This window comes from Athene cunicularia (assembly GCF_003259725.1).
Source record: "Athene cunicularia isolate RWA chromosome Z unlocalized genomic scaffold, athCun1 chrZ_part4, whole genome shotgun sequence".
Lineage (NCBI taxonomy): Eukaryota > Metazoa > Chordata > Aves > Strigiformes > Strigidae > Athene > Athene cunicularia.
Window position 1 is genome coordinate 2,356,352 of NW_020799145.1, and position 24,804 is coordinate 2,381,155.

The window sequence follows — 24,804 nt, forward strand, 5'->3', positions numbered from 1 at the left end:
GATGGTATTAATTGGCACATCTGCCTACTGTAATCTAAACCATCTTCAGTCTTGACCAGATGTTTTCTGAATATTTACAAGAGATTCCTGCAATTACTTTCTATTCTCCCTGTCTGTACAGAGGCCACAGTTTCAAGAATAACCGAGTATCTTAAAAATAAACATAGAAGAGTGAAAACTATGTTTTCTTCTTTTTTTGCACGATCTTCTGTTTTACTAGTCAAGAACCCTTTGCTCTTTTCTAGATCCTATTCTGACGCATCAAAGTAAATGGCAGTATTACATCTGGTTTCAAGCATAACTGAATACTCTGAAAAAAGTTTTGGGGAAATTCTCAAAAAAGATGGGAAAGGTTTTATTCCTCATGGGCTACATACCCAAATCTGGTATTATCTGTAGCAAACCTCCAATTTGTCAAATTTTTCTTTCTTCAATCAAGAAAAATCAAGACAAATCATTCTGGTTTGGGTCAATTCAGCAAATAATCTGGTTTGGATTGACATGCCAGAGCACAGCTCATGATGCTCAAGAGATACAACCCAGACAAGGCAATCAACCCATGAAGGATTGTGGAGTTAATTTAGGCAACCAGTTTAGGCAAATGCAGTTAAAAAAAAAAAAAAAAAAAAAAAAACACCAAAAAAACCCAAACAAACAACAACAACAAAACCCACCAAAACAAACAAAACCAAATAACCAAAAAACAAACAAAAAAACCCTCCAACCTGTTTCAACAATCTGTGAATTAAAATCTGACTTTAAACTTGTTTTGCCTGATAAAATAGTCAATTTGAGAGCAAAATTGCTGAAATGGACATTCTTTGTATGACAAACTGATTTTATAACATCTTCATTGATAAATCATTAAAAGAGACAGTTCGCCCTTAGTAAATGTTTCTTTAAAATACAAACAAAAATGTGTAACTTTGTGCTGACATAGTACACCCAACCACACACTCAGATAAAAATAACAGTGTGGATGTGTATTTGGGGTGTGCCATACAGCAACACCTAAAACTTTTAAAATAAGTAATAATTACTTAATTATATTTTTATATCATCAGTTTTGTTCTGTCTCTAAGTCACACCTCTGGATTTGTCATCTGTGTTCATTTTAGCACTGAAAGCTTTTCCTTGACATGTTTAAATGGGAAGCATAATTAATTTTGTAAACTGTCCCCAGGGAGTCAGTCTTCGCAACTGAAGTAACAGAAATGTCACAAACTATCTTATGGTAAAGTAAAGCCAAGTTTTCTTCCAGTTACATAACACCAATATTAATAATTTCAAAAATGTTTCTCGACTTGTAATAAAGTGATAATCGTAAAATGTAAACTGTTTTGAGAATAAAGTCTCTTGTAGCCTTTTGTAAATAAGAACAGTTAGTTACATTTCAACCCAGCAAGCAACTGTTGCAAAAGTGACATCTACAAAAGTGGGAATGTAGCTCCCTGAAGTAACACACCGGAATGTTTTTTCATTGTATGTTTAACTAATATCCAGAGACATACTTAATGTACTTGTATGGAGGTTGTCAAATAACTATTTTCCCTTCATTCATATTTGTTGACAGTACTCATAGCCATAATCTCAAAATTTATTTAAGCATTTAAAAATTAATTAACAAATATTTATCCATGGTTTAGTAATATAAAAAGGCAACATTTACAAGGAGAGGCCATAGTTTTTGTTAAACTACTCAACCAGACCTAGGAAAATGGACAAGTTTTCAGGAGCACAAGTCTAACACAGATAAAGTTAACTGCTGGCTCAGTGCAGACTAGGAACAATTGATCTGATTAATTTACTTATATCAACTATTAAATAATTGGAAAGCTATTTGATGAGGAGACAGGAACATTAGCAGGGCTTTATTTTAACTTTATTTTGTCTGACATTAGTGTTACTTGACAGGCACCAACATAACACTTTTAGGACTGTGGTAAACTTAAAACAGGTCACTGCACCTGAAGATGTTACATGTGGACTACTTCTGCTTTCATTCTCCCTAACATTTCCTGTCCTTCCTGTAAAAATATAGTTAAGTGGCTATAAAAATCTTTATCTAAAAAAAAAAAAAAAAAAAAAAAAAAAAAAAAAAAGCCCTATCAAACATAGAAAATGTGTGGCTAAATTTCACCCATGATTTGAATGATCCAAACAGTATGCTTATAGCTGATGTAAATTAAATTAAATTGAACTAAATTTTCTGTAGCATCACAGAGCATTATTTTGGCCAATTTAATCACCAGAAAGGTTGCATTTAAATTACAGGATAATTAAAATACCCTCTTTTTAAAGTACTGAACATCAAAAAGTAACCTCAGAACCTTGTATCTGATGGAGAAGCACTCAGGCTGGAAGCATCCACAGAGCTCTGTAAGCTAGGGCTGGTCTTGTTGCATGCTGTTGAAACCTGATTAGCAGGAGGTGAAACAGGTTCCAGCTGTTGAACTGTCACGGGACCGCTGGTGACTATCACATTGTTGCAGCCACCTTTTCCAATGGATTTGCACTGAGGTCCATAACCAAAACCTCCTAAAAATAAACAAGGCAGGTTAGTATTCATACCCTGTGAACCCATGACGAGGCCATAGAAATCACATTAGTTCGCAAAGTAGGAAAAGTGGCTGGAACTGAGTATCTTCAGACGAGGACCAAACCGGAGACCAGTACTAGAATTTTGCAAATTTCTTCAAACATAAAGAGTAATATCCTAAAGGAGAATTAATAAATTATGCATGTTTAAAACGTGCCGAAGTATATAAACTGAATCTTTACATAGCATCATGGATAAACATCAGAGAAAACACCACTGGAAGAGTCCAGATAAAAGACCAGCCTTCAGCTGAGGGCCAGCCAAGACATAAGCGCACCTTTCTCTAAAGAAGGAGAGAAAAGAGAACCAACGAGGCTGCAGGAACACCACCCTGACTTAAATTCTACCAAACACCACAGCTCCAAGCTATTGCAAGACCTTCCATCATTCCTACCACGAGACACCCAAAAAGCAAAGGGCACTGCAGGCGTATATGCAAATTGCAACCCCTTGCAATAGGTCTGTTGTGGCGAAGCGTACAGGCTGCAGAGCTTCCCTGGCAGGAGAGTTACAGCTGGAACCCAGAATTCTTCAGAGGTCTGGGGAGAGGAATCTGAGCTGGATCAAACAGAGAAGCATTCTGGACTTTCTTTAAAAAGTCACAGTCTGCTCTTAATCACTGCTGCCATGACTCAGACTGATGGGTATTATTACACAGTAGCAGGAGATGATTACATAGGTAGCTGGCAAGTAGGACATATCTGCAAAATGCTCTGTGTACTTTGTGTTCTGATTTAGATCACAGATGGTAGTTTACAAGATCCTCTGCATTAAAACACATCAAGATGAAAGAGTTATAATGTAGGTGGTAGTACAGAAGTTGTTGGTTATTTAGCAAATTCTCATCAACAGTCAATCTAAATTAACATTTAGATGATTCACATTTCTAGATGTCTCCCTCTGCTCAGACTATACTCCAAAGCAGGATAGAAACCTCAGGACAAATTGTGAAAAGTACTTCAATTTAAATGATTTTCTAAATTATATTTACTTTTCACTTGGTTGTACAACTCACATACTAGTTTTCCTCAGGGATGTTCAAAAGGGTTGTTAACTTCACAAATAAGTACATTAATGCATTTATGGCCATCACAGTCATAGGAACAAAATCCAAATCCTTCAATCTCCTACAGATCAAACAGGATTATCTTAAAAATTTCATTTCACTCTAGAAATTTCAAAATATAGCTTATCTTTTTCTTAAAAAAAAAAAAAAAAAAAAAAAAAAAAAAAAGGAGAACAAATACATATGTTTAATCCTGTTTCAGAGGTCTGTGCCTTCTTTTCAAACTATTCGTCTTTGCTTTGTCTAAATAGTAATATCTCACATATTGTGAGGAGCAGATACATGATTCCCAGTCCACTGAGATCCTAAGTGCTTTGTAAATTCATGCACAGATGTTACAAACTGATGACATGATCCACCACCAAAATGTACTCCTTGGGAAGAGTAGCCCTTCAAGAAAAACAGCTAACTCATTGCTACTACTTCAAAACAGAAGTGAAGAATATAACATCTGGCTGAAAACTCAAGAGTAAGGAAAGAAGAAAACATTTAATAACCCATCCTGAAATTTAGCTAGAAGGACTGGAAGTTTCCAAGGACAAACATGTCAGGAGAATTCCTTGTACTGCACTCAACTCTATTGTGGGTACCAGAAAAAAAGCTTTTAAGCTTTGTAGGAATACTGTCTGCTCTCACTAAAGATGTCCAATTAAATCAAAAGAATAAGAGAATGCTTTTTTTTTTTTTTCCTGTGAAGCAGTTTGTATTTTGAACTCATTAAAGATGAATCAGTGTGCTACTCAGCAGTTGCTTTTATAATGTTATAGAGTGCTAAAATGGAACCAGCCAGCAAAAATTAGGCAAAAAAAGGCTAAATTGCCCCTGGTAATAGTATGAATGCCACTCCTCTTAGTGAAAAGCTCAGTGGGGTTAAGTTAAAAATTTACATGACACATTCACATCATGTAAAAAACAGAATACTACACAATTTGTCTATATGTATGTGTATATTGCATATGTTCAGTCATCTATTTTTTAGAAAAGAGTCTTTAGTATGTAGGACCAAAGGCTTTCTGCACCAAAAGCTATAAAGGACAGGGAAGCATGTTATAATAACAAAAGAAATCCAACTGGTTTTGACAATGAAACATAGTTGTAATGCTTGGAGAGTCTATACATATTTACTACTTAATAAGTTGTAAACCTATTATTTAGCATTGACAAAAGGAGCTCTACCACAAAAATGTACCAAATATATACTGACTCTTCCCTGGATGACACCATAATGCCCTTCAGTAATAAGCCACTTTCAACAAATTTCAATGGTAACAGTAACATCTACTTTATCATATGCAGGAAATCAAGGGCTGTGCACATTTAAGATTTTCATTTAGGGACAGGCAATATGTCAGTTCAAATAACAGTCTGCAATCATACAGTGATATTGCTATTTATACATAATTAAACCTGAGCTGATTGGAGTTCACAAGTCAGAAAAAAAAAAATATTACAAAAGCAAAACCAGAAAAGGGACTAGTGTCAAACCAGTACTGTTAAATACAGAATGTTGCATCCTCAATACACGCTGGTTTCCCTTTCAGTTATAGCATCTGCTTTTATTTGTGCATAAACAGCACAAATCTCAGTGATGCTGAGAACAGCTAAGAGAATTCGTTGTGTAAGGATAAGGATGAAGGCCAAAGATGGTTTGGGCACTGATCACTGAAAGGAAAATATGAGAAAAGGAGTACTTTGGAAAGATTGTATTACTGGGATGACAGACAAAAGTAATACAAGGCTCTGGTCCTGATAAACATTTGCCTGGGCATCTCTCTGAAGCAGAAGTGCAAGTAAATGGTTTTGGTTTATCTTTGACAGCCATTTGCTGTTATGGGAAAATTACAATTCTTCCACTTAAAAGGCCAAGGCAGGAAGAGAGATTATCAAGAAATACTCCAACATCAGCTGCCACCATCAAAAGAGACAGTGAAATAAAAGACTAGTGCTATGAAAAGCAGTCATAACATTTTATCCACTGTTTCATACAGGTGCAAATGTGCCGAAAGACCACCATTAACACCTTGTCTGTGCCCTGCAGGTCACTAAGCAGTATTAATTTGATCTGTAGAGCCCAGTTAGAGCACAAGGTAGGAAGCTTATGCTAACTTTGAGCTTGCTGCAGGAGTACAGACCACATCTGATCTAAAGTTAAATGAGCGAACCATGGACATCTAACCTGTCGTGAGCCTGCTGCTAAAAGGCAAGCTGTCAGAAAAGATGTTCAAAAGCACTGAATAAATGTGAACACGCTGAATGACTATGCCCCCTATCAGCATTTGGCATCATATGCCTACAGGACAAGAGGAGCCCTCAGTCCAGGTCTGCTGTATCATTGACCCAAAACCTGAAAATTTCAGAACAGTGAAAGGACAACCAGGAATTCCTTAATGTCTTGAATTTACATCAGCTGAGATAAATGGGAACCTCTTTGAAGGACATCAGTGGATTTTGAATGAGGCTGTAGATTCTAAGAAAAATACATGGACCTAATATTTTAAATGAGCAAGAGAAGCATTTTCTTTTCTCATATAATAAGATATAATTCAGGAGATAGTCCAATAAAGACAACAATAGCTGGGGAGACACAGTAGTCCTGAGCTGGCTCACAGGAAGACCTAAGGGCTAAGGTTGATTAATTTGTCATTTATTCCAAATAAACACATTACACATAAATCAAAACTGTTCCTTATTGATATTTAACAGTAATAGTTAACAAGCATAAACAGTAAAAATATTTAATGGAAATATTTTAATCCATTCACTTCCTCATTCGTTAACTTGCCTATTTTCCCTGTTTATTTTTTACAGTTATTTAATAGCTAAGCTTCACTCATCCTTGACATGCAAAAATATTTCACTGAAATCTTCTGAGGGACATTCAAAGAATTTGGAAGAATTCGACTAGTTTAATTTAAGTACACGTAATTTCAGATGAGATTCTCTTAATTTATATCAATTGTACTTTTTAGAGACAGAGTTCAATATGAAATTATTTCCATTTAAACACATATTCTTCTATCAGATATTGATTGAAAACCAACTAATTGTCTACTTCTCCAAGTAAAAATCTAGTAACTTGTTAATTCTGCCAAGTAATTCGGGTTATAAAATAAAACTGCTTCACCAAACCTTTGAAATTGTAAACTATGCTTCCCATGTATAAATGATAACACAACAAAACATATAACAGCAAAAACAGTTTTAATTATTTTGTGTTCTGAAATGCAAAACATACCAAATACATAACACCAGATCAAATTCAATCATCTTTTAGATAAATAAATTCTTCAATAACTGAATTAGTCCGTATGAAATAAAGCTATTAAAATTATCTGAAAATCTGTCCTGCTGTTATGGGTAGAGTAACAGCTAGAAATAAAAGAATTGCAACAAAAGAGCAAAAGGTAACTTCCTTAGGGGAGTTTCTGTCTGTTGACATACAGTAATTAAGAGCTGTGGAAATGGTTGGCTTTGTTTCCCTTGTAATTGGCTTCCAGTCTTGTTTGTGTGGATTCTGTATTCATCAAAACAGAAGGGCACAACTGAAAAAGCATACTGTAAAACAATAAATATTAAAGACGACAGGGACCAAAGCAATAAGTTAGACTGTGTCAATGTATTCTTTAGATTAGACATAAGCCACCAAGGCCTTTTCAAACCAAATGTGGTCTTTTTCCACAATATGGTGAATCTTCTGGATGTTGCAGCCCCTAGCTACCATGTACATCCTTGCTTGGTGACACACAGGGTCTGCAGGGTTGTTGACACCCTACTTGAAAGGGCTTCGCAGTAGCTGCTGACTGAACAAACTCAAAGGTTTGCTTAGAAAACTTGTTTCCAGATGGGAAATATCCCAATCCCTCTTGCCTCGGGGCTGCCAAACCTTTCAGTCTTCCCCTCCTCCTCCACCAATTTTAACTGTATTAATAACTGCTAGAGAGCTTGCACTTGTCCCTTTGTCCTTAAACAAAATGGCCAGTTTTCTATTGTTTCTACAGCCAGCTAAGAGGCACTATGGCACAACTACGTAGACAGAGGCACCAGCCACAGGACAGTGGATATCAAACTGCTTGAAATCCTCTTTAAGTGTGTTAAACTGGAGCTTCAGAGAGGAAAAAAAAAAAAAAAATCAAACCAAACCGAAAAAACAAAACCAAAAACGAATTAGGGGGATATTACCACTATTAGCACAGGATCAGCCAAAATCTTTGTCTATTTGGGAATTTGGGCTTCCTTACAATGGTATCATCCTTTGAGCCAAAGTCTTTTTTTGGGAATCCTTGAGGCTTTTAGGCAAACTACACAAAAGCTCAGTCAAAATTACATTAGCAATTTTTGATGGCATGCAATCTGGAATTTTTCAGGGTACAAGTAAATTACTAAACTATGGCTCAAAAAGTTACCAAATTATTATTTTGATTGCAAGTCTTATGAAATACAGTAGTTTCTCAACTTCACTACACCATATACACACTACATGGATGTGAAACAGTGATTCTTGGCTTTTATTTTCTTAAAAATAAAATCTTTAAAAATCAAGGTTTTGTAGTCAGAGTAAATTCTGAAATTGAGATTCTAAAACCTCACTGGTTTTACCCTCATGTTTATGCTCTTAGCTCATGATTTTCTTAACACTTACAGTTAGCAATACCCTGTTAGTAAGAAATTTCCTACAAAGCCTCTGGCAGTGTCCATTCTGAACAGCAAGTTAGACAGACCATTAATCTGACTAATATTGGCAATTCCCATGTTCTTAACTGTTTGCAGAGACTTAATCTTTACAATCAAGAAAATAATCTGGAAGAAAACACTAAACATATGACCACATTGTATTATGAGAAAATATTATGTATGTACTTTAAAAGCTCTCCATGCTTTGAATCTTGGAAGGGCAGTTTCTTCACTATCAGAGTGCACTTGGTAAATTGGCTTGCACTAATTTCTAATGCTATTTACCATTCATTGTGTGAAGTAATCAAGCATGTACTTTCAGCAACTCTACTGTGAGACAAAAGAGACTGACAAAGCACAATGAAAAACAATGTCTCCCTTCAACTGGAACCAAGGTAAAAAATTATCCAGAACTGACTGGTGAAAACAATACCTCACAGGTGATTAACTTAGCTGGTTTAAGGCAGACAGCAATGAGATCACCTTCTTCTATGGAACACTTCAACCACTAAATTTAAACAAATGAAAACAGTGGTCTCATAATGACTAAACTAAGAATATATTATGAAACAGTCAGGTTCAGGAAACTTCCAGGAGAAAATGCACACTGTGAAACAAAGACTTTCAATTAGCTCTGCAGACATTTATAATATGTCATACTAACCTGAATCAGTTTTATTTATATCAGGAAGGTCTCCCACTTATTAAAATGCTATTCTGAAAGCTACTTTATTTTCTTATTTTGCATAAACAGTAAGAAGTTATCAGTTACCTACTGCACAGATGAGTAAATGTTTAACTGAACGAAAATATAAATGTTTTAGCTGCAATGGGTAACTCCTTTTATGTCATCAGTGACATAACATGATTTCTGCCTTTGTCCTTGTTAGGATAATATACAGCATGTGCTTTTCTATTGCAGAAACAGACAGCTTTACATCTTTGGCTTATGCTACCACTTCTCTATAGCATTAGTTACTCATACCAGCGTCTCCTAAGTTTCTACCTACAGAACTTAGCCTGACCATTTAGTTTGTATTTCTGAAAAAAATAATACATTGTGCAAGCCTTGTATTCTTCTCAAATAACTCGTAGGAATCAAGAGATACTCCACTAGTAATGTAATATATTACTCTACTGGTATATTAATCTAATGGTGAAAAGTATCAGGTGAAAAGAAAAAAAAGTTTACTGTTTTAAATTTCAGTATTGGTCCTCAAAATACCATCACAACACAGACAGAGAGAAAATTATTATTACAATCAAACAGAAATATTCAGATATTTGAAAGAATAAAAGGGAATCGTATAGGAATTAGAGATAATACCTTCCATTTCCAGTGCCATTGAGAAACTACTGTTTGAATCTGACCCAAATGAACACAAAACATACATCTGTATATGTGTGAGAGAACAGACTGTTATTTCAACTGATTTGAAAGTGGCATTATTTCAGGGGCCAACAAAAAATAAGACCCAACAACCTGTTAAAACTTCCTCATACATTATGAATGGTAGGACTCAAATGAAGTCCATAGGGAAACACTTTGCCCATTAAACATTGTTGTACTCAACTGCAAAATAAGCAGTTCAATTCCAGCAGAGCTGCTGGAGTATTTATTTGCTAATCCCACCTGATTGCAATGCAGAACAGCTAACTATGGAGGTGCAGTAAGAACACACTTTAGAAAAATTCTCTGGACTCTGCAACCCTTCATCTCCCACAACAACTTCTAGCACTGTTCAAACTCCACTGCACTTTTGTGCTTTTCTTGTTAATACATACTTAGAATTTTTTCCAGTAATTCTTGAAGTTTTTTTCTTCAATTTTAATTAAAAAATGCTCAGATCAGATAATTTCTGTTATCACAATATCCTTAGTGTTTAAAAAAATACCACACAGCAGCTTTGCTATCTGTAGTCATGGGCACATGTGGATCCATTACTAAAAATACTTCGTTGTTCCATGTACTGAAGTAAGGCAGCACCACAATGTACCCCCTGTTCACACAGTAATTTCTGATTTCTCAACTGTGTTCACTGGCCCACTACTTAACATGGAGGCAGTCTTCCTTGTGCACACTTTTTACACTGTCAGCCTGGTTGTATGGACAGTAAGTAATGTTGGGAAGAAAGAAGCAGATCCTTTCCTTCCTCCAGGCCCCAGGTAAAGGGATCTTTTGTCTCCTTTACCCACTTAGACACAGGGATGCTAACTCCATCCAGCAGAGCACCAACAGTAAGGGGCAGACTCTCAGCAGGTTTAGGCTGCCTTAACTCCAATGGTCTATGACAACTTCCCCCAACTAAATACTGCTGCTAGCTGCAGGAGTTCTGAGCAGAGGACAGAAGAGCAACGAGGTTGCTTTCTACCTCCAGCACGGGCCAGGTCTCAGAGTTTGCACCATAACACATCAGTCCCAGACTTTATTGCATGTCACGATCCAGCAGGAGACATCTGTTCAGGAAAAAAGCACGCAATAAAGGCTTTGTTCAATGTTAAACTGTAGTTCCATGTGAGGCTCTGTTTTTAAATCTTTACAAGTAACCCAAGGTATTTAGCCACTGCTTCTCAGAAGAGCATCATTCCTCCTTTAAGAGTCCAAAATACGTAAGCAAGAGAAAAGAATAAATGCCAACCTGTTGAATAGTGATACTAATTAAGAACAGGTAGCAAATGTTTACATAGAAAGAACTGCAGAAACTGGGTCTTGTGGTATGCAAGCAGGAATTTAAGTAACTTGCAATCACATTCAGTATGGTTTTGTTTCCCATATAAAGTTCACTGCTCAAGGATACTAAAGGGTAATTTTTAAAACTTCTTTGTCCGAGTTTCTGAGCAGTACAAACCATTTTCTCTTTTTCCTTGCATTATAAACAAGATACTGTTTAATGTTACTCCTAAAAGATAATATGAGAATATTATCCTAGTTGTCAATTTAACCAGACAGAAATAACAGGCATAAGCCCATATAACGTATGTATTCTTAAGAGGCTTTATACTCAGTTAATTAGTTTAACTATTACTTTCATGGTTCATTTAAAAGTTTCATGCTTCATTAAATATCAGTATATTTTATCACCTCAAAAAACTATTCAGTAAAAATACAATTGTCTTTTCAAGTGATAGTCTTACTAACTGATATATACATTTCAAGCATGTCTATCAGACACTATCAAAGTCTGAATTGCTGCAGTAGCAGTATCTCAAAACATTATGCACATTCCACACACAATGGAATGTTTGGAATGGAAAGATTTCTTTTTTTGTCTGAAACAAAAATGCTTTGTCAAGAAAAAGAAAATGTTTTTGTCAGATATTATTTTCATCATTAAAAAAGTTCCTGCACTGATCGCTAGTTGTTCCACCTTCACAACAATCATCTCAAACATTCTTTCAATTCAGTAGTGGTGACTGTTTTGTCAAAAGTCTGTACATTCAGAAAGTCAGAAAGTCATATCCTTAAGAAGCATAGAGATCAATGAAAGTGATAGTTGCAAAGATACAGAGGCCAAAAGACAAGAGCAACTCATAAAAAAAAACTTCTGTGGTTAAAAGAACATTTTGTCTACTAAAAAGGTTTACATACTTATGCAGAGTATGCATTTTCTCAATTCAGGATACAAGATTACCTCAGAGCAGTTTAGAAGAACAGTTTCCAGACTCCAGAAATTACTCCTTAAAAGTCCACAATTTCTCTGGAAATTTTTACACTATCATCATATGCAATCTTATTCTACGAAATATATGGCCAGTAAGGTGCCTTGCAATAATAAAATGACAGTGGTTACTATTTAAACTGACTTTTAGAGGAGGCCACTATCAGCATCCTTCATGTTATAGCCTACTTAGATTCCTTAAAAGCTGAAATGTTACTACATCTTGGTCCAAACAAAACCCTCCACTTGTCTTTCCACTCTGATCTCTCCAAGTCAATGAGAGGCAAACCCTGGGAAAACTATACAAACAGCCACAAGTATTTAAAATCTGTATTGTCACTACATGCTTCCACTCCTCTCAAAGCTTTAGACATTTTTCTTTCAATTTTATTCTTTCATTAGTCCAAGGCGTGCTAATTAATCAGAATTTCCCAGGCCTTTTGTTGTTGTGACCAAGGAGAAAAGACCAAAAAAAAGCTCATTCCATCTTGTTAAAGTGAGTCCATCTACCTTCCACAAAGCCAGGGTAAAAAGAGGGAGGATTAAGGCCACTTGAATGGCTTAGGGCCCATAAAGACAACTCCAGCTCCTGCCCTTAGCCGCTGTCCTTGACAAAATTGATTTACAGAGAATGACATCTTAACCACAGCTATTACTTTGTGAAGAGGAGGCTGCTGTGTTGGCAGGGTTTGGCACCCGAAGTTGGCTACTGAGTAAGGTCTGATGTGAAGACACAGGAAACCACACTGGCATACCAACGCAGCGGTGTGTGTGTGTGTGTGTCTGCAAGGGCTGTCTGAAGGGTGGAAATAAATGTTCATGGACAAAAGCATAAAAAAGGCAAATGTATACATGCTCCGCTGAGCTGAAGCACCTTTGCTAAAGGGTGGAAACCCACACAAATGTCCTGATGGAGACTGAAATCTTTTTAAAAAGCTGGTCATCCCAACTGTGTATCTATCCCCCATACCTCTAAAAAAATCAGGGAATACCCGTCTTTACATTAGTTTCACAGAGAGAATGTGCTATGTAGGTAAGAGCAAAATGTTCAAATCTGATGATGTGATTTTTGAGGACTTCATCCTACTGACTTTCAGTGAAGGTGAATTTCCAAGTTCATAGTAATTTTTACAAAGAGAACCTGGCCTTATGAGCTGCTTTTTCAAACTTTTGTCATATGTAGATGATCACATATTCCTCTTCATACAATTTATTGTGTGTTTCTTTAGTATTCTGGTCTGATTTTCATTAAATTGCAGGGATATGATTCCCTGCAATTCAGGGATCACAATTCCCTGAAGTTAATGTGAACAGGATACAAATCAGCACCTCTTACAGTCAGCTGCTGTTGTATTTCTCTATTAGTGAAACACACACTCTGTTCTACAGTTTGTAAAACTTTAAGTTAAAAAAACATGTTTGCTTTTGAAGTACTTCAGATGTGCACTGCATGCTAAAGATGCAAAACAAAGCCCATTCCACTTCCAAAATACTCAAGAAGACTAAACCAGGCCAACAGAGAAGAGTGCTTATAATTGAAGAAAATGCAATAATCAAAATAATGATTATAGTATTTTTCTTTTTATATGACTAGCTCCGTTTCTTCATGCAACATTCAAGAATCAGGTCTGCACAGGCAGGCTGAATGAAGAAAAGAGTGTGGATCTGCAGCCTGGGTTTGGAAGTTTTCAGTGCCTAGATGTGGAAGGTTGACCTTGGCTGGCTGACAGATGCCCACCCAGCCAGTCTGTCACTCCCCCCATCCCCACCTCAATAGCACAGGGGAAGAAACTAAGATGGAAAAGCTCCTAGGTCAAGATAAGTACAATTTAATAAGAAAAACAAAAGCTGCATGCAGAGGCAAAGCAAAATAAGGAATGTATTCACTACTTCCCATCAGTAGGCAGGTGTCCAGCCACTTCCTCGGCAGCAGGGCCTCAGTATATGTAGCAGTTGCTCAGAAAGAGCAAATGTCCCTGCATCCTCCTTCTTTCCCTCAGCTTTTATTGCTGAGCATGATGACATCAGACAGTATGAAATATCCCATTGGTCAGTTTGTGTCAGCTGTCTGGGCTGTGCCTCCTCCCAACCTCTTGCCATTCATCCCCAGTGGTCTGTTCTTTGTGGGGTGGTAGACAGAAAGCCTTGACACTATGCAAGGACTTCATCAAGAACTAAAACACTGTGTTGAACTATGAAGAAATATAACACTGGTGTGTTATTATTTGTGTGTTATCACTGGTGCGTTATCAACACTGTCTAGTCACAAATGCAAAGCACAACACCATATGGGCTGCTATGAAGAAAGTTAACTTCATCCAGCCCAGTATACTAGATAGGGAAGAAACCCAGTGAAATGTCAGGAGAATGCTCTGGGAGAGGCAAATGTGTGAGTAACCAGCTCAGTGGGGTAGGGAGGGGAAGCACTTCCCAGTGAATGCCTGGACTTCAGGCAACACTCCGGAGTTCAAATTTACTTGTAAAAACATTATCAGATTCCATTTTGTAAAGAGAAATGCTTTCCCATTGTGATTTTCTTTTAAAATATATGAGAAAAAGAAAAATTAAACATTGGATATGTATTAAATGTTCAGGTTTTTGTTCAAATAATGTAATTGTAGGATTTCACAAGGCTTGCATTTTCAGGAAAGAAAGTCACTAGTTTCATAATCAGGGATGTCTTACTGGTTTCAAACAGCAAGAACTTTGAATATGAATACTTCCACTCTATTCACTCTGAATAACTCTTTGAAACCAATTTCTGCTTTTAAATCATCATTACACAAAGGCTGTTGCTTTTCTAATCAGCAGGCATTTTTTCAAAAGGATGTTTCTGCCTGAGAAACTGAATCAAGGAGGAATCCTGGAGGCTCAGCCAAAATTGCAAACTGAGCTCAGTCTTGCAGGCACCACAGAGGTGATCCTGTTTCCTCATGCACATCCTTTCCAGAAATTATATTGACTAAACCACCACAATTCCTTCCCCTGATCCTCTCAGGCAGATATGATTTGGATGTATAAGAGAAGATACCCAAGAAACAGGCAGGCAGAAGGACATTAGCTCCCCTTTGCAGAATCAGAGCAGTGGGACAAATGCAGTGGTGGGATTAAAAACTGAGACATAAACTGCTCCTCTTCCAGGACTAAGAGGAGGACCCCAACAACAGCCTCTCTTGCTCCAGGAGGACTTCAGTTCTACACCACAGATACAAGCACAGGCTGTAAGGTGACAGCCTATCTCACAAAGTACAAAGAGGGGTAAAATCTAGGATGTGAGGCGAGCAGTTCAGAATAATAACTATCTCACAGGAATATGGATATTGACAGGAAAATCTAAGCCAGCAAGCAAATTTCACATAAAACTTCCAACAATTGCTCAAAGATGCTCTCTCCTTAGATCCAGCTTTACTTCCATATAAATGCAAGAAAGTACTAAATGCATATACCAACTAGGTATCTTTCCTTTTGGTAGCTCTTCCTGACTGTCCTCAGAATCAGAAGAGAAACTTAACTAAGACTACCCTGTTCCTTCTGCCTAACATGCAAGACAAATCCTACTTAGCTTCCTAGGTGAAAAGGCCAAAAGCTTATATCCTGAGACAACTTCAACGGGTCTAACAATTGGCCCTTTTACAATTATTCTTGTTAGAAGTCAGGTGCTGAAATGTGGAAATCAGCAGCATTTTCTGCAATGCCAAAAAAATATATCTTAAACCCTACCCACACACATTAGATTGTGAATTTTTTCTCCTAAGCCTAATCAGATACCTACTCATGGTCCCTTTGATTTCTAGTCCAAAATAGGTACTAGTCAGTTTCAACTCTAATCTTTGCCTTATGATAATAAGAGTAAATTTTTCATCAAACGATCTTTGAAAACAAGTCCTTGTGTTGTTGTTTTAATCTCATTCCGCAAGAAGTGCAACACAATCATAGCTTCACATACCAAATGTATGCTACACTTTATTTTTCTTTGGGTATTATAACAGGGTACTAATAAGAATGCATGCGAAACTAAACCATATTGCATTTTACCACAGATAAGCATGTATTACCCCCTAATGTGTACATACACAGGGGCAAAAGTACACCTACATGTATGTCTTTAATTTTCCTAGTTCTTAGACAAGTCATAAACAGGCACCTATAAAGTCCGAAGTCTCCATGTCTACATGTTGACCTTCATGTTTGCTCTATTCTAATCTTGTTATGGTCATCACAACATTTTTAAGTACATTGCCACCATGTTTTTCAAAAGGCTGAGCTGAGGGGCAGGAAAAAAAATGCAAATATCTCTAAAGTTATCAACAGGCTAAAGTAGGGTGCTTCACTGAACCGACTATGCAATCAATGTCATTGGCCACATGGATGAAGAACCCAACAGCCTGACCACATGGAGTGAAGTAAATCCCCTGGAAAAAGGGTATCTCACACCAGTAAAGGTGTGTAAATTCTTAAGTATTTCTGGGACTGGGTCATAACTGTGATCACAGTAAACCTACACATTTTATTAACCTAATCATATACATTACAATAGCCCAAACAAGTTTTCTATTTAAAAAAAAACAATGAAAGATGCTTTACTTGGACCATGTTTGTTATGACTGCAAATCAGACCCTGGTTTCTTGTTTGCAACTCCTACAAAATTATTTCTTTCTCCATGAATTTTTTAAAAGAAAGAACTCTTAGTCTAGCTGTAACATGTTAGGTCATCTCAAAGGAAAAAAATAGATTACCATCATTATGTTCAAGTCTGGTTTTAACAAACCCCTTGCAAAAGATTCCAGCATCTAATTTAAAAGACTCATTTTAGTGATATGTGGGTAAAGAACTATTCAAATAATTCAGTTTGATCATTAATGAACTTATAGGTTAGTATATGGTGAAGGAATTCATGACAAAAGCAATCATGTGGAAAGAATCTGCTCATGACTGTTCTTGTTTTGCAGAACTTTTTTTTTTAATCCAATCAACGTGGATTGGTTCTTTCTAAGTTTAACATACTACAAGTTTCTTAAGTCTTCCCAGAGACTAAGGAATTCAGAATCTTTCTTGAATGAGAATCCCCAAAACTGAATATAAGAAGAAATGCAGAATGAAAGATAAAGGGGTTTTTTTTGTTTGTTTGTGCTGAATCCATGTCCTATAATGTTTGAAATATGACTATACAAAATTAGGCTAACTGCTATAGCACTTAAGAGAGTATTTTGGTTAGTCAAGAAAGAGAATATATTCTTCTTGTATTCTCACACCCTCCAAATTCTATTTATAAATCAACACCTCTCAGTAAAAGTCAATTTTTATAAACATGAACTGAGAGAAAGAAGAGTTAAAGATCACACTCAACATGTTCACCACAGTAATACATTAGGTCAGAAATGAATCTTTTTCCTAAAGATACATACACAGTTTCACACACAGCTTTTCTTTGATGATTCTGCTGTTACTCATTACACACAGAAGGAGTGATAGAAGGCACTGCACACCTCAAATGGTATTAATGACTTAACATTTATCAACAAAATAGCGTGGCCAGCAGGGACAGGGAAGGGATCTTACCCCTGTACTCGGCACTGGTGAGGCCGCACCTTGATTCCTGTGTTCAGTTTTGGGCCCCTCACTCCAAAAAGGACATTGAATGACTCGAGCGTGGCCAGAGAAGGGCAACGAAGCTTGTGCAGGGTCTGGAGCACAGGTCGTACGAGGAGCGGCTGAGGGAACTGGGGGGTTTAGTCTGGAGAAGAGGAGGCTGAGGGGAGACCTCATCGCCCTCTACAGCTCCCTGAAAGGAGGCTGCAGAGAGCTGGGGATGAGTCTCTTTAATCAAGTAGTAAGCAATAGGACAAGAGGGAATGGCCTCAAGTTGCACCAGGGAAGGTTTAGACTGGATATTAGGAAGCATTTCTTTCCAGAAGGGGTTGTTGGGCCTTGGAATGTGCTGCCCAGGGCAGTGGTGGAGTCCCCACCCCTGGAGGTGTTTCAGAGTTGGGTCGACATAGCGCTGAGGGATATGGTTTAGGTGGGAACTGTTAATGTTGGGTTGATGGTTGGACTGGATGATCTTCAAGGTCTTTTCCAACCTAGACAATGCTGTGCTTCTGTGAACATTTTCCACAGAGCTGTCTCTAAATATAATAATGTGCATTTTGTTTTCACACTCAAGCTAAGAGGGACTGGTGAGGGTACTGAGAGGACCCTGTTTGCCCTCCACCCTCAACACCAGGCACATTTGGAGCTGCCACTTGGTATTTGCCAGCTTTATTGTGTTCTTCCTCTACCCACCATCAGGAGGCAAAATTTAAGGGGACATGAAGGGGTCCTGGCATGGTGAGCCACTTGTGTGAACAGAGGGGGTCTAGGGACACATAGCCCAGGAGCACACTGCACATCTGCAGACATCCATTGTGGAGAAGCCACTGGTGGACAAAATAGGCTCCTTAAGTTCAACAAAAAAGAGCTTTTTCCTTGGTTCTAGCTCTTGCAGGCAAATGTCAGCACTGTTCTTTAGAATATTATCTAGACTGAGAAAGCATAGATGTCAAAAGATCTGGAGACACTGGAAAGATCTGAAACCTGCTAAAAACCTACTACAGCTGCAAATCTTGTTTTGATTTTATGCCTAACTTTTTTACCTAAAGACTCAGAAGTTGGTGATCACAAAACCTTCTTTCCATGGTAGCTCACAATCAACTGATCATTATATATTTAAAAAACAAAAATGCTGTACAGTACCTTTACAGTTTTGCAGGGTGTCAACAATAGCAAAACAGACCATTTCTATATACAATTACACAAACTAGTTACATAATTAGTTAATGTTTGCACAGTGCTTTAATTATGCATTTTTTTTCAAGACTTGCTCATGTTTGTCAGCTGGCAATGTAAGAAGACCAAGATCAGCATGTCACAGCTGCACTCTGCAGCGCAAGAACCCAACTAAATGTGCCCACTGGAGACATGTGTTGTCCGTAACAGCACAGAATTTGCTCAGTCCAGCCCCCTACCTACAGGTGCTCTCAGCAGCCCTTGAGTATAAATTTGTCTCACACCTGCATTCAGTCCCCACCTCTACTTCTGTAAATGTAAAATGAGATTTTCAAAAAGTGCCAGTAAATTTTTTGCTTCACTTCCACTACACTCAGACCTCAGGATCAAAGTGAGACCATCACTAAAGGTTTTGAAAAAGCCCATCAATGAAATGTTCAAGCAGCTATAGTAAATTCAAGCTCATCATTATGTAGTCAAGTCTTTTGACTTCATTTTCCTGACAGACTTTTGTGAAAACACAAGAAACAAGAAAAATTCAAATACTTCTAGGTGCTTTTACACCCTGCACGCTGTAAGAGTAAGAACTGTACAACATGTAACACTGATTTTTTTTTTTTTTCTGCAGGGTATGTGTTTTATGCTGTTTAAAATGAATAAACCAAGTGCAGGGTTTTAGTATTGTGGGTTTTTTTTTTTTCTTGTAGTGCTGAGATTCTAGCTTGTTTCATTGACTTTCCTTTATTCTTGGCATCCATATAGAATTTGTCATCCTTTTTTTTCTGAAGGCTACAGATGATGAGAGTGCAGTAAGTATGGTCTAGAAATTTTTTTTTCAGTGGTCTGTCTTCCTCTTTAATGTATGAGGCCATAAGATAATCACAATTTGTATTTGAAAGGAGCAAAGATAAGATGCAATAAGCAGTACCAGACTAAGTTATGTTCTTCTCGGTGTCCAACAACAGTACAAAAAACAGTACAAGAAGACTGACCCTACAGTGTTTAGTCTAGACAAAGGCAGACAATAGTGAAGTTAAAAGTAAAGAAAATAAAATATATAAAATAAAGTAAAGCAAAACTACATCTTCCCAGTGAAACCTGTGAACTTTGAAGCACTGTGCTTCCCAGGTCTCTCTCTCAGGAAGTACAGCTTTGTAAAACTTCTCAAGTAACCTGAATGTCATTTACACAGATTTGGTCCTTGGTGTTCCCCTTGGCTTTCAGTAGGGCAATTAGTGGCATACTCCCTTTGTCCAGCTGGCAGAATTATACTCTGGTTAAGTAAACATGGGGCATGTACACTTTGTTCTCCCTCTTCCTCCCACAGGGATCCCTTCACACACTTTCAGCTCCAACACCCAAACAAATTTCAATCAGTATGTGTATTACTAGAAGTAAAAGGCAAGGTAATAAATCTGAGGAAAAAAAAAATATTACCTTCTCGTGCAAGAAGATGGCTTCAATTAATGTTTTAATCTGCTCTATATCTATGTCTTTCTGTAGCTGTATGTATTTTTATGTATTTTTAAGTTAAGTATGTATTTTTAACACTAGAACATTGTTAATTATTATGAGTGCTATTATAGTTGCCTTTTATCACTTTATAAAGAAGGGGGGGGGTGGAGGGGTGAGATTTGAACAGTGCTTTGAAAAGTCTAAAAATAAAAGGTAGCAGTGATGGGGAAATAACCAGAGCACAACGAGGATGAGAGAACATACACTGGAAGCAAGAAAACAATCATTGAGATATGAAAAACGAATTACACTTATCATTGCCCTCCACCTCATTTGATTTCATCCCATCTGATAAAAGACCACCCCGAAGGAGCTTCTGACACGTACTACCACGGTGGGGAAACAACAAGTACTAACCTGTGTCTATTGAGTTATCACACCTGCCACAGACACTAATTTAGAGGTGTTACTACTCATCCTTGCCAGGAACTCATCCTCCACATAGAACTGCAGGCCTAATGCAAGGAATCATGTTATAAAAATTTGAACAGGATTCAGCAGCGTCTGGAAAATATTTATTAATATTCATAGACCAGGTACATTTCAGACAAAAAGAGACATACTGAAGGCATATGACAGGTAATTGAGAGGTATGGCCACAGGCACTGTGCAGACATTGAGACACTTCTGTAATATGCAGTTGTAATTTCTTTGTACAGTAACAGCAGCAGATTTTCTCAGATACAGTAAGCAACAACTCAGAGTACCTAGAAGAGGAATTGCTAGTGAGAAAGCAGCAGAACCTGGGATCAGGGAAAGAAATGGTCATTTTCCATTTCCAAAGCTAACAGACAGGAATACAATACAGGTATGTCATTTTATGTGGGCTTTTTTAGTTTGTATTTCTTTCAACATAAGGGGAAAATCTGGCATAATGTCCTACTGCAATGCAAAAAAGCAGCTGATGCATTTTTTCACTTTGGTGATAAGAGCATTATTGCAAACAGCAGTAATCAGTGGCCACTATTTTTCTGGTCACAAGTTATACAGCTACATTATCTGATTCACTTGTACATAGGAATAAAGTAGATTTGCATCTTGTAGCTTGAATTTGTGTTGTATTAGTCATGAGCATACAAATTTAGGATATGTGCATATATTACTATGTAAATAGATAATAAGCACAAATACTATAAACAGTTATTCACCAGAAAAATTGATTAAAATAGTTGCTAAGAATCAAACCCTAAATCTTATAATACTGCATTAGGAGCAGCAATTCACTTATTTTAATGAAGTCATCTGAACTTCAGATTGCATCCTTTGCAACCAGGTATTAGGTATGAATGACTGAAAATACTGATGTTCCACTTTTTCTGTCAGTAAATCAAAACAGTACTTTAAAAATGTTTGCAGTTGGAAAATCAGATGCTTTGCCAATCTTCTACACGTTATTATTTCTTTAACAGTTTGGTTTTCCTGTTCTAAAATAGCCCAGGTCTTTTTAAAAGTTTAGAGAGGAGACACTTAGACACACAAAAAAAATCCTATATACTCTTTTATATTTCAAAGCTACTAATATCCCTTAGTAAGTGACATATCTTTGGCACTTTGTAATCCAAACTCAATTAACTTTCTTTCAACACTGTTTTTGACATATTAATTTTAACAAAATCTCTCCTACGAAGAATACCATATTCTGGAGTTTAATTGGAATTAAATAAATAAATCCGTTCTAGAATCTAACATGAAGGTTTTTTCCTACACTACCAAAACTTCTGCAGAAATACCCAGTAGAGTTTTCCATTATACTCTATAAAAAGTCCAACATTTTTATATAAAACTTCTATGACTTGTCCACAAAGGCTAAAAAATAAACCACTTCAGCAACCTTTCATTCTGAGTTTCAACTTCACCCTTTGACAGGGAAAAGTTGTTACCATCTAGAAGAAATGTCTTCCCAGCTGCACAGACCCTACCACCATCCTCAATACAAGATGTTAATTTAAAAAAATCTCCAGATTAAAGACGAAACTCATGTAGGAATCAGGAAACGTTCATGCAATATTTTCTGTTAATAAGAACACACAAACCCTTGCTTTTGTGACCAACAGCAGACACAGACATGTCAAAAGAGCTTCCCAGCTTGTAGTTTCAGAACTCTGCCAGACAGCAGTGGGGCTGATATTCCCACTCACAAGGCCTTATGCAGAGTCACCAGCCCAAGGGTCCATGTTTTCTCCTCAGTCCACTTTTCTAGAACTGGTTATCAGTGATTGCAACTGTCCTCTACAGAACACACACAAAGGAATGTCCTTTTCCTTCTCCTGGGAAAAATTGTACATAGTGGTTTAGGTTTGAATGCTGAAAATACTTCAGCCATTTGCCTTCCAAAAACAAACCACAAATTTAAATTTTCCCCTTATAAGTGTCAGTGCACAACGATGAGAAAATCCACATGTCTAAATAGGTCCTGCAATCTACAGGATACTGAGACTCAAATCTATAAAAATAGATTTACAAACCCACACAATAACTGACACCAATCTGAATGTGTACTTATAATCAACACAAGTGCACAAGCACTTGCTAAACTTGAATCAAGATCTATGTTCATAACAGAATTATACCTGTATTTGAATTACACTTTCAAGTTTAAATCCTCGTTGTCCTACATATACTGACATTTTCATCCTCTGTGGTCTAGACTATGATCCTTTATTCCCATTAGCCCTTAACTTTTTACACAGTGTAGTATTTAGTAGGCAAAAGGTCTTCAGAATCCATCACAATGTTTTCCATATTAGATAACAGTTATGTCTGCCAAAGGCAAAATTTAAATTCAAGATCTATTTATACTTATTTTTCATATTAGACTCATCACTGGAGTTGGAAATTTTTTTTTTCCCCACAAGTGAAAGAGAGAATTCTTGCAAGCCCCAAGTTTCAGTTTCTCCACCCCACAAAATTACAACTTATTGTATTTGCTCTTTACATGAGCAAGTTTTCCTTTTTTGTCACTGCTGTTTGACATAACTGGTAGGGGCTCAGCTGCAGGAAGGTATGAGAAGTACCAAGGAGATACAAAAGAGGCAAAGACAGGGTTATCTGAGGTATAGGATGAAGCTCCAAGGCACACCCTGAACAAGCATATTGGTTTCTAGAAAGGCTTGCTGCCAGATGAGACATAGAGGGAAAGGAGACAGAATTGTGATGCTGAGCACACCAGGACTTACCCACCATGCCAGCTGGTGGGGACCAGTGGCCTTTGGTAACCACCAGTCAAGGGTCTATGTGGAACAGGCACGGGTGAAAAGTTTTTCAGCAGCTAACTAGACACATGGTCTTCCTCATTTGTTTTCCAAGTATTTCCTGGGGCTGACTCGAAGTTGTTCCACTTTTCAAATGCCCAGTAAGTTAAACATCCCAGTGAGATATCAACCCTACTTACATTTCTCCACAGGACTTGTCATGAAGTCAATAAAGGTTTCAAAGCCTTCAACAGCTTCCATATATACCAATAAAATGATTTTTCCTTTGTAAAAAAAATTCAAAGCAGCCATAGAAAAAAAACATTAAAAATAAATGGTGCTGGTCTTACCAGCCACCAGTGGTGTCGGTCAAGATCCTAGGCAGAGTTGGTAATTTGACTATTAACTATACAAAGCCATTTTATGAAAAAATTTCTTCCCATCCCATCCAAGTTAACAGTAATACACAGACTGATCAAAAATTGAGTTTCACTGGGTTTTGAATACTGCCCAGAGTTTGTGTGATCACAAATGAATGAATGGATGTGAACATACAAATCTATGTAAAATTAATTTCCTCATTCCTTTTCCCTCTCCATGCATTTCTAAAAAGCATTCAGTGATCCAAAAAGCTTTGATTATGACAACTCTGCTCCTTCTCCCATCTTCACACCTAAACAAGTGCAGTTAAATAACAATCACTCCCACTGCAACCAATCAAGATGCCAGAAACAATATTCCCATCATATGAACCGCAGTAGCTTCAGAGATAAATAATCATGGCTCAGGAGAGAAATTTCCCTGTTCTCTTATGAACACATACGATGCATTAAAAAATAAATGGCTTTTCACATGAAAATAAGACATGTAACTATTTCACACTAAAGAAAATAGTTGATAGTATATGCAAAATGGGAAAGCCGCCAACACAGCACGAAGTCAAAACAGAAAGCCACTTTAGGTGGTCCAACAAAGGTCACAATAATCTGAGTATAGATTAAGTGGAAGAAAAAAACCAACCCTGCACCTTTATGGGCAAAGAGTCAGGCAGCAGCATTAACCATCCCACTGCTCCAGAGTTGGCCAGGAAGGATACAGGATAACAAAAGCTGTCTTCCAGCAGGCCTTGAGGTCCCAAAATGAACAGCTTTTCTCTTACATTACAAAAGAGTTTTTAAACATTTCTCCTTGTTTGAAAGCCAACTCATTTTCTAGCTACATGCTTAAGCAAATAAATATCCAAGTAGTCCTCTCTTACTGCCAAAAGCATCAAAACATTCACAAGAAACAATGTGGGTTGTGTTAGAAGATATGTTTCACTAATTAATTGACAGCAA

The 24,804-nt window shown here is 37.2% G+C and overlaps 1 protein-coding gene across 1 annotated transcript in view; it reads right to left on the reverse strand.

The window, feature by feature from the left end:
• The window catches only part of GLIS3 (GLIS family zinc finger 3), a 172,082-nt gene that overhangs the window by 133,741 nt on the left and 13,537 nt on the right, over nucleotides 1–24,804 (reverse strand). The window contains exon 2 of the mRNA XM_026866816.1: nucleotides 2,331–2,538. Coding sequence (XP_026722617.1) covers nucleotides 2,331–2,538 — 208 coding nt within the window. The remainder of the gene's footprint in view (nucleotides 1–2,330; nucleotides 2,539–24,804) is intronic.